This window comes from Athene cunicularia (assembly GCF_003259725.1).
Source record: "Athene cunicularia isolate RWA chromosome 18 unlocalized genomic scaffold, athCun1 chr18_part1, whole genome shotgun sequence".
In the NCBI taxonomy this organism is placed as follows: Eukaryota; Metazoa; Chordata; class Aves; order Strigiformes; family Strigidae; genus Athene; species Athene cunicularia.
The window spans coordinates 6,338,237-6,348,505 of record NW_020799123.1 but is presented as its reverse complement, the minus strand read 5'-3'; the positions used below and the strand labels follow the sequence as shown (position 1 = coordinate 6,348,505).

The 10,269-nt window shown below is 52.1% G+C and overlaps 2 protein-coding genes across 3 annotated transcripts in view; one reads left to right on the top strand and one right to left on the bottom strand.

The window, feature by feature from the left end:
- Positions 1-722: 722 nt before the first annotated feature.
- Positions 723-3,785, top strand: MRPS7 (mitochondrial ribosomal protein S7). Its single transcript, XM_026860957.1, has 4 exons — positions 723-763; positions 1,059-1,122; positions 1,976-2,143; positions 2,995-3,785. The coding sequence occupies exons 1-4, from the start codon at positions 756-758 to the stop codon at positions 3,211-3,213; spliced, it is 459 nt and encodes a 152-aa protein (XP_026716758.1). The 5' UTR covers positions 723-755; the 3' UTR covers positions 3,214-3,785.
- A 97-nt stretch (positions 3,786-3,882) lies between these two features.
- MIF4GD (MIF4G domain containing) overlaps positions 3,883-10,269 on the bottom strand; it is a 6,673-nt gene continuing 286 nt past the window's right edge. Inside the window, exons 1-6 of one of the 2 annotated variants that reach the window (XM_026860952.1) lie at positions 8,615-8,821; positions 8,364-8,500; positions 7,476-7,585; positions 7,019-7,174; positions 6,194-6,286; positions 3,883-4,928 (exon numbers count right to left, since the gene is read on the bottom strand). In XM_026860952.1, the coding sequence (XP_026716753.1) occupies positions 4,701-4,928; positions 6,194-6,286; positions 7,019-7,174; positions 7,476-7,585; positions 8,364-8,445 (669 nt within the window). In that variant the 5' untranslated portion in view covers positions 8,446-8,500; positions 8,615-8,821 and the 3' untranslated portion in view covers positions 3,883-4,700. Of the gene's footprint in view, positions 4,929-6,193; positions 6,287-7,018; positions 7,175-7,475; positions 7,586-8,363; positions 8,501-8,614; positions 8,822-10,269 lie in introns of those variants that run through there. The other variant, XM_026860951.1, reaches the window with a different exon arrangement.

The window sequence follows — 10,269 nt, the reverse complement described above, 5'->3', positions numbered from 1 at the left end:
CTTTTGCCCGACTACTTAGGCATTTCACTGACTGCTGTAATCAAACAACTATTAAAAAAGTAGAAAATCTAGGCAACAAGCTAGCGATGTGCAGGATAACCTCCTAGGGACAGCAGCAGGAGCCCCTGTGTGTGGAATATACAAAACCCAATTATAGTTGTGACTGATTCATTCAAGAATCATCTCCTGATCTGCCGGCGCTGGGTCAGGATCCTGCAGCGCTCGGTTCTGTACAGCCAACAGTCCAAACGCCAGCCGACTCACAGGCAGCACGGACAGACACACAATGAGGAGATACTCAGCAAGGGCCGTAGATGAACAAGCCGTGTTTTGGGGTTTTTTTTCCCCTCTCTAACATTTAAGATTTTGTGATAAAAAAATACTTTATCTTGACAAAGGATTTTTAAATATTCCAGTCTGTATGGAACGGACATCCATAACTCCTACCCTGAAACTGCAGCTAAGCATAAAGCAGAATTTGTCTGCTTGAAAATCATGGTTGTATAACACACGAATACAATTTATTTGAGAAATCCCTACAGTTCTCAGCCTCGCAAACAGCACTAGGGCTCTACACCTGGCTAACCAAAATCCAGGTGAGAGAAAAAGAGACAGCAGAGACCGACACGTACCACGAGCCTTATGGTCAAAAAAAAAAAAAATCAACAGCCTTACAGGTGTCGAGCAAGGTGAGCTACAAACCCGCCCTTTTCTCACGCCTCCCAACCAGCTCCAGCTCTGTGTTCAGCGACCCTATGGTCAGGTCAGAGAAAGCACCATCTCCTCCTCTGTTACAGCTAGGTCCCATGGAGCCAATATGCTTGGGAGCTCTGCTGTCCTCCTCAGCCTCACTGCCTTCTGTTACAGCACAATCCCTTTATTTGGGTCAATCTTTTCCCACAAAGCCAGTCTGTTGACTGGCAGTGATTAGAGATAATTACAGCAATTCTAGCAGGACCCAGACTTAACCGTGGGAGCAACATAAAGGGAAGGGGCTTATTTCTGTGGGTGATAAAATCAGAATTTAAATCAGATTACATTTGGCTTTGTGTTTACAGTAAATTCACCAACATGATGATGAAGGGTGGAAATAAAGTGCTGGCCAGAAGCCTCATGTCTCAGGTGAGAACTCATGTTTCTTCTCACTATTATGTTAAAACAATATAAAATGGAAGGCTGGGACATCAAGCCCACTGGAATTAGGAGTTACCAGAACTCGGGTCATCTCTGCAGTCCTAACGCATTTCTCTCTGCGCACACTCTCACTGTTATCTGATAATATGTACATTTTGTACAAGCCTCAACCTCAGTCAGCTCTCACACCAGGTGGTAATAGCTTAATGGCATTCTCTTTCCACTCCTCAGTATCTCCTGGACCTTATGTACTGCATAAACTCAGAGAATACCCTTAAAAGCATAATCTTCTCAAAAGATCTTCCTTCCAGCTCTCTTTCATGCCTTCTGTATAACTTGCCAATGAAGTCCCACAAACATGTCACCTATATGACACAGCTTTGACCCCTGCTCTGACCTACAGTAACCGGTATTAGCTGATCGTCCCATCTGGTGTGTTCCACCCTTGAAAGCCCTTGAAATGGAGACGTGTTGCCCAAGTGTTCTCTAAGTAACTGCTGATTCCTTGTGACAGAAAAACACAGGCTCTGGGCTCCTGAGTACAGGCTTTGAGGGGGAGGATGCTTAGCACACAGAGACCTGTATTCTTGTCTCCGCTTTGTCCCTGCCCTTCCCTGGTTTCTGGCCCAGGTTTGTGCTGCTTGGCCTCCTCACCCCAAATGCAATGTCTGATAAAGATACTGAAGAGCTGGAAGAGAAGGAAGTAAAACCTGAGTTAGAGAATCCTCAACTGGCTAGAAAACCATCTGCTCAAGTGGAAAGGGAGTGCTTGTAAAAGTGATGTAACTTCATGGAATGGGATAATCTGTCTGCATGTCTCCTTCCTTGTCTTTGTCCCAAGACTCTAGAGGCCATTAAGAGGAAGCAGCTGGAGAAGTACCACAAAGCTCCAGAAGATGAGAAGGAGACAATTGAATGCAATCCTTATGTCATTTTCCATCAGGCTCTGAAAAATTGCCAGCCCATCATTGGGCTCAGCAACATCACTAAAGGAGGCAAAACCTACCAGGTGAAAGGGGGGGCAGGTGTGGGCCTGGGACCACATCTGGTTGGGAGAGAATTAGCTAGGGAAGCAGGTGAACTGGTTTCCACCCCTTCAGCTCAAGCTTTCCTCTCTTTTGAAAGAGCCACTTTGCAGACTGGATTAAAACAGCACCTAGAAACTCTGTCCAAGATCAGGACCCCAGCCTGTGAGCGTGGTGGTTCCCCTGTCAGCAGCAGTCTCTGCTTCTCTGACTCGATAAGAGGAGCATGCGGCTGTCCGAGGCGACAGAGATCAGTGACAGGCAGTAAAAGAACTGGCAGTTCTAGGACTACCAGTCCCATCCTCTCTGCTGCAGCATGTTGCTTGAGTAGAGGTCCCAAAGCCCTGGGGCAGGTCAGCATGGCAGAAAAGGTCAAACTAGAACAGTGCAGTGTTTAAAATGTGAGAACAATCTGTCCCTGAGTATGAGCTCTGCAACACTCGAGACCTGATGGAGAAATTCCTGTAGAGGCATTTCTCTGTCATTGCGTGCAGGGGAGCGGTGACCACCTCCCATCTCTGCTAGCACAGACCAGCCTGGATCCAGGTCCCAAGCGGGCCAGAAGTCCTTACAAAGGCCAGTGTCTGCCGGCAGTACCCAAGGCTGATCAGAATTTCTGTTCTGGTGGCAGTAGCCAGTTTCTGTGGACACAGGAGGTGAACTGGCACAGATCAGCCGTTGGGAGCTGGTCTCACTGCAGAGCACAGCATGCTGCCACTGGAGTTGCAGCATGGTGTAAATCTGCAGGTGTCCAGCTGGAGCTGTGTGACTGCTGCGAAGAGCAGTGACTGCAGCCTCGCAGCGCGCTAACTGTTACGGTTTAAACCTTTCCCAGGTCCCAGTCCCTCTGAAGGACAGTCGGAAGCGCTTCCTGGCCATGAAGTGGTTAATCACTGAGTGCAGGGAGAACAAGAGCCGTCGGATGCTGATGCCGGAGAAGCTCTCCCTGGAGCTGCTCCAGGCCTTCAACAACGAAGGGCCCATCATCAAGAAGAAGCACACGCTGCACAAGATGGCAGAGGCCAACCGGGCTTACGCCCACTTCCGCTGGTAGTAGGGACTCTGCCCTGGACACGGTGCCACCAGCCCCACAGCCTGGTGAGCAGAGCCCCAGGGCCTGGGAGAAGCTGGGCAGAAGAGGGAAAGGTAGAAGATCCCTTCCAGACAGCTTCTGAACTAAACCAGGGAAAGCTCATCTGATCCCCACAAGGTTCACTGCCTTTGTGCTTGTTTGGATGAGGAAAGGGGAAATCTGAAAGAGTTACCGACCCCTGCACGGATGCTCTAGTTATTTCATAATCACTTTCCTGTGAAGACAAGCCTTAGATGTTTTCCTTCGAGCAATGATGTACAAAATAATCTTCCACTTACCTGTTTCCTGGGGACTTTTAAGTCTCTCTGCTCCTGTAATCGTCAATGTTTTTGGCTGCACAGCTAAGAGCAGAGCTGGATTTTTTTTTTTTTTTTCACATTATAACCAGCCTTAGTGGCATTAGTATGAAAGGCAATAAAAGGCCCTTTTTGATTTTTGGTTCTGGTCATCAGCAATGTTGTCTGCACAGATTTGATGGGAATGTTAACAGAAAAAATAAAACCAGTTTTATGGGGAAGGTTTCTTGATTCCAAGCCTTTTTCTCTGTTGCTTAAATCTCACACTGCTCTTTCCAGCTATCCTGGTTGTTTAAAGCCACCCTGACACCCTACACCAGAGGAGAAAACTAGTATCACAGCCTTAAGGCTTCACTCAGGAGCAACCTTTAAGTATCGTTCATAGCTCAGCAGCTGTGCAGAGAGAAAGCAGGGCACCTGTTAGTGGAAAACTTTTATTAGAAAAAATCCTTCAATAGACTATTTTGCTTCCTTTCTTCTCTCATTCTTATAAGAAACATACCATAGTTGAAACTCGCTAAATTCTGAAAAAACATGACAATTATTGTATAAAACTTATAAAACTTGTTCCTAGCTACATGTGCTCAGGGACATGTCTTGCTGCAGGCTGCCGTGTGGCAGGTGTTGGTGGCTCGTGACCCATGAGGCAGGCTGTGAGCATGCAGGTGCAGCCAGTGTGCTAGAAGGAGCCTGTGAAAAAGAGCACTTGGTTGAGCTGTTTGTGAGGCCACAGTGTTTTCTGCAACTTGTCCCAGAGAACCAGGTACAACCTGAGCTGTGAAAAACTTCTCCTCTGCCTCCCGCAGCTCTGCTGGTTCTCGGGTTAACCAAAATGTTCTCAGCCTAAACTGTGTTTCCCTTAACACTGATATAAAATGCTGGTTTGAGCTAGAAGCCTGCCTTGCCCTTTGGCAGTAGCCCAATATTAAAATCAGTGGGAAACTTGCCCTGCCCTTCCCACCTCTCCGAACCCCCAAAGTCAGGCTAGCAGCAGTTGCAGCCTGACAGTTATGTGCCCAGAGACTCTAGCCAGTATAAATCCTATTTACAGGTAGTGCTAGAAAAACATTAACATGAAAAGAAATTCAAACTTGGTATGAAGCTTGCTGGTGAAAGTGCTGGGGCCATCTCTCCACCTCTACTGCAGAGAGGTTAATCCATCACTTCGCTGTAATAGTATTTCTGGGCAGCGTCCGTCATCTTCCAGTCGGCAGCTCGAAATTCAATGATCTCCAGCAGCAGGAGCTGGGACAGGGAGCTGAGCCCCTCCTGCAGAAGGAAGCCATCTCGGAGGAGGGAGAAGAGCTCATCCATCCGCTGGGAGTTCATCTTCTCCAGCTGCTCGCCGATGCGATGGAGCTGCAGGACCAAGCAGTCCACCTTCAAAAGGAAGAGAAGATGGCTGAGTACAAAGGACTGGGGAGCTGGGGCACATTTCTGTGGAGGTCCCTGTCAGTCACTTATGGACCAACTCATCCTGTTCCCCCTTCTGGATTTCCAACAGGCGACAGTTCTGCTTCCCCCAAGTCGCTGTGACAGGAGGCAGGGGAAGCTGAATGTCTCTTCTGGCAAAAGCACTGGAAAAGCACGTCCTGAACTCACATGTCTCTCAGACAAAATTGCCAGAGAAATGCACCCGCAACAGGTGGAAAAAAGTTAATTCCCTGCAGGATGTCTGAGAGATGATGGCAAGGCTGAAGCCAAGGCCGGAGCAAGGAGGTGCCTCCAAGAGCAGAGGGAAGTGGTTGGAACATGCACTAAAGCTCCTAAAAAGTTTAGTGATTTGCAGGAAACAGGCACTAACTGAGTCTTCAGAGAAGAGGGGAAAGTCGATGGGCTGCTGGGGTGGGAAGGTTGTGCTAAGATGGAAAAAACCCGAAGGGCCCATCCAAGGGCCCCTACATTTTACAGGAACCCTCGCCTGAGGGGCGGCTCAGCCGTGCCCCACGCAGGTTGCTGCACACTCAGACGTGTGCGAAGCTCCAGCTGCAGAGGAGCCTTTTCCAGCCCGCTGGGGTTGGGCACAGCCGCGGGCCTGGGCAGGCAAGCAGCAGCTACACAAAGCACTGCCCAGCACGTCCCGGGACCTGCAGGCACACGGAGTGGCTCCACACACCTACAGTCACTGCAGCTCTCTGCCATCACCTCCCCCACAGGTCAGTGTGACAGCTGGTCTTCCACATGTCTGGCAACCAGAGCTCTGGAAAAGCAGCTGGTTTCTGTGAAAATGGGGGAGAGTCATCTGCATTTTTCTCACATGATGGGAGGTGAACCTGTGTAACACCAGACAGTCCCTGCTTCGAGGGACAGCTGGATCTCCAGTGAGGACATTTGGGCGACGGGCAAAAGCTGCCCCAAGGGAGGACGTGCAGCCTGGACAAGGGACTCACAACCAGCACCTCCCTCGTGCTTCTGGGCTGGAAACCCTCCTGCTCAGCAGGTCTCCTTCCAGCACATGCCAGGGAGGCAGCTCTCCCTCCTCGGCACCAGCAGCCACTGCACCCCCCAGGCTCTGCCTTCTGCTGGTCCTTGGCAGGACAACAGGCGCATTCACAGAGTCACAGAATCTAGGTTGGAAAAGACCTTGAAGATCATCTAGTCCAACCATTAGCCTAACACTGACCAGTCCTCTTCCCTGCACTCACCTCTTCCTCCTTCCGCAGGCTGTCGGGCTGTGCCAGCCGGAACAGACAGTCATAAACGGGGTTCACCAGAGCCATCATGGGCATGTTGTTCACCTGTAAGGAGGCAGGAGCCATCATCAGCTTGGGCCAGAAAAGGAGGAGCCTGCAGCTATTTTAAATAGTCGTTCCCTTGCTGATCTTCAAAGGAGAAGGGAACAGAACTTAACTGTGCTGCCAAATGCTGTATTGGTGGGATTTACGTAGGAGAACAGACATTCGAGTCTCCAGAAGCCAAAGAAGCTGAACAAATGATGTAAAAAACACCTATTTTTAAACGTAAGCAGATACTCATGGGAAATACACTTGTTGCAACAGCATTTTTTCTGCCTGCAGCTCTACTTGTATCATTTTTACATCTACTCCAAGCAGGCATCCAAGTACACACACTGCAGCAAAGGCTTGCAGACAAACACCATCAGTACATGGGCTAGAAATTATTTGAGCACCCACCGGTCCCCACCAGGACCTCATACCAACTAAACCAGTCCAGTCTGGGACGTTTGGGAGCAGGCAAATCAGGGGATTTCAAACACCGCATACAAAATGAGGAAGCTCAGACTTTGTGCCTGTTCCCAGAGATGGCTCTGTCTCTCTGTGCCTGTTTGTAGCACCAGCCCTGGCAGCATCCTCATGCTGAGAACCGGCTCTGGCCCCCACTGTTGCCCCACAGCCCTGGGGCTCCCTACAATACCCACCCAACACCCCTGCCCTGTCATCTTTGGGTGCCCAGGCCTTTCTGGCATCCCTCGGCAGCAGCAGCCGGGTGCTCCTGCTCCAGCTCCTTACCCTCAGGTAGTCGAAGATGTTGCAGATGAAGGTGACGTAGCAGATCCATGCCTGGAGCGAGCGGGTGCGCAGCTCCTCCCTGTCCTTGTACTCCTGCTGCAGCCGGTTCAGCAGGCTCCTCCGGAAGATGCTCTGGCCAACTTGTTTGCTCTCTGCCTACAAGCCCACAAAAGCAGGACAGAGGGATGAAATGGGGATGTGAGAGGGGTGGGGGGGATGCTGCAGGACCATGCAGATACCTCCTGTGATCACCCAGAGAGGCAGGAAAGCTGCAACTAACTGCTTGCGCTCACCAGCTGCTCGTCTGGATGCTGCCACTGCATGGGGCGAGCAGCAGAAGAGGAAAGCTGACTGGGGGGGTCAGAGCACAGGGCTGGGGTGAAGCCTTGCCTGGCCCAGCCTCGGGACAACCCACATAGCTTCAGTGTTTTGCTGTCTGGACACAAGGAGCTCTCACCTGGATGATGGTGTAGCAGATACGCCCTGCCTCCTTGCTGAACACACAGTCTTTGAGGGACTGATCCACTATGATATTGGCCACTTTCTCCAGGTCCACGTTGCTGGGGTCTGCAGAGAGGAGAAACCCTGTCAGGACTCAGCACCCTTTGTGCCCTGCTTGCTTTGGGGCACCTGGAACGGAACCAAGGTCAGCACAGGGCCTCACACGACCATGTTACATGGTGCAAAACCTCCTGCTCCCTCCCACAATGAGAGTCACAGCCCCTCTAGCACACCAGCTGCTTTGGAGACACCATCTCTAGTGGTGCATGGTCCTTCCTGGTGGGAGACACAGGCATCACGATGGGAAAGCAATGGAGGAAAGCAGGTAATATGGGAGGCAGGAAGCTGATCTGAAACCCCAGCACTGCTCCAATGCTGGGTTAGCAGGAGCCAGACGTGCAAACTCCCGCTGGGTTGTGACTAGAGATGTGACTGGTGAGCAGGAGACACCGGGAGGACAAGACAGCCCCGCAGCGGGGACAGGCAGAGGGCAGGAACTAGGCACTGGAGACGGGTGAGAGGCCAGGTCTGGGGACAGATGCTGGGTTAGAGCAGGAGAGGAGGGTACCCAAAATCAGAGAAAACCCCAACAATGAGAACCAGGAGCTGTTTGAACAGCTGAACCATTAAATATTGGGGAGAAGGTGAGAGGGGGCAAGAAGAGTCAGGGAGTGAAGACCTTCCCGGAGAAGATTCACCAATGAGACCCAGTCAGGGATGAACGGTGTTTATGAAACAGCTTTACTACATTTAGCAATCAGTGTCCCTTAAAGGGGTCCAAGCATCCAGCCTCATCTGCCAGCCACGCTCATGTGGCAGAGGAGCTAGTAAAAAGCCTGCTGACCTTTGAGGGCTGTTTTCAGCAGCTTCTGAGTCTCACTGTCGAATGACTGTATTTTATACTCTTCTTTGCCTGTTTCCCCCATGACTGGCTTCCTCCAAGGGCAAGAGTCAAGGGAACGGATGGGCTAGTGACAGTGCCTGGGGAAAGAGCACAGGAAGCTTAGTTGGACAGAGAGGCAGACCTTCACCCAGCCATTTGGCAAATCCCATCTCGGGCTGGAGCACAGGCTGTTATCCTGACAGCCCTCCCACCTCTGTTATTAGGGCACCCAGTTCAGCCCTAGATCTGAGCAAAGTCTCACTCCCCCATCTTTTCAAGCCTTGTTTCCTACCAACTTATGATACAACTCCATCTTCAGAGCCTTTACGTCTCTCTGACATGAAAAATGTGTTTCAATCTGTTGATCTGCAGGTTCAAAGCAGACAGCACACCAAGGCAGCCCCAAAATATGCCTATCTCACCTCAGAAGGCTTCCCTATGGCTGTATCACAGGGAAGCACACACAAGAGCACCCTATGCAGCGGCTCCCTTACACCTTTGAAACACCAGTTCAGCCAATTTCACACCAAAGTCTGGGAAAAATCAAACCCAGCATCTAAACATCCAACTGTACACTCACCAGAGTGAGCAGAGCACCTCTCCTGCACCAGGGCCAGGCTCCTGCAGCTCCCAGCGAGACACAACAAGCTCTGCAGCCAAACCCCCAACAGCAACAGCTCCCGCCTCATCCCCCTGCAGCCGAGCACAGCTCGCTGCAGTACAAACGGTGCTCCTAAGTAGCCTCTAGATTAATTTTCTTCTGCTTCGTGATAGAGCAAAGACAGCAAGAGGGTACGCACGGCACAGGGAGGAAGAGCTCTTTGACAAGCACACGAGATGATCTGCTGGACGCAAAATGCCAGCTGGCCAGACCCGCAGCACAAATACGAGAAGGCAATCGGCCAAATGAATTTCGCCAGCTCGTCGAAATTCCTGGGCCATTACTCACCCCTCTCTACAAACAGGTCCCTGCCCCGATTAAAGCTGAAGAGCCCTTTAGAGGCATGGGGCACGTACCGCAGGCAGCCCAACCCCTCGCACACGCCACTGGCCATGAAGCCGTGGCACAACGTGTAACTCGGAGCAGAGATCAGGGCTCACTGGTGGGTAGAGGCCTGTCTGCCCCCCACGTGAGGCCCAGGACAGACCTTGGCCCACGGGGGTGACAACCTGCTCTCGCAGCCGAAGCTCTCACCTGCGCAGTGTTACCTGCCCTGGGACCTGCACAGAGGTTTCTTTCCCAGACGGGTTCACAAGCAGCTGGGTGCCCTCTGTGCCGCATCTGCTTTGCAAACGCCTTCCCATCCGACATCTCTTCCTTCTGCACGGTCTTTCTCCCTCTGTATCTGCACTCACAGCATTCTGCGCTGCCAGCTCACCAAGCTCACCAGCAGCCCCGTGTCCCACCACCAGCATCACCGGGCAGCAGGAACCGGGCGAGGGCTCAGCGCCACACGCAGCGCGGCAGGAAGCTCCTGAGCCTGTCTGGCAGCGTCTCTGCCGCCACCACCCAGCCCCTCTCCCGGAGCATCCTTCCCCCCGGCTCCGCGGGGACGGGCACGGCTGCTTTGAACTGCCGTGCCAAATAACCCTGCCCAGAGCAAACCACCGCGGCGAGCGTAAAACCTGCCAGGCCTCATCTGCCCCAGAGCTCCTGCCGCCAGGACCACCTTGCCTGAAGGGCTGGTGGCAGCAGGTGACACTGGGCACAGCATCACCCGTGGGGACTGATTCCTCCTCTGCGAATGGTCCCCACCAGACCAGCTGTGCCAGGGCTGGCGTGGCTGGGGGGAGCACCCTCGGTCTGCGCGGCGGTACCCAGCGGGACGGGCCGGACGGGCCCTGGCATCGCAAGGAGACACAGCAG

Bases quoted from the DNA above. Each gene is read 5' to 3' on its own strand.
- MRPS7 (XM_026860957.1), top strand. The intron at 1,123-1,975 runs GTGAGAACTCAT...CTTTGTCCCAAG, and splicing joins CCAGAAGCCTCATGTCTCAG to ACTCTAGAGGCCATTAAGAG. The intron at 2,144-2,994 runs GTGAAAGGGGGG...AACCTTTCCCAG, and splicing joins AAGGAGGCAAAACCTACCAG to GTCCCAGTCCCTCTGAAGGA.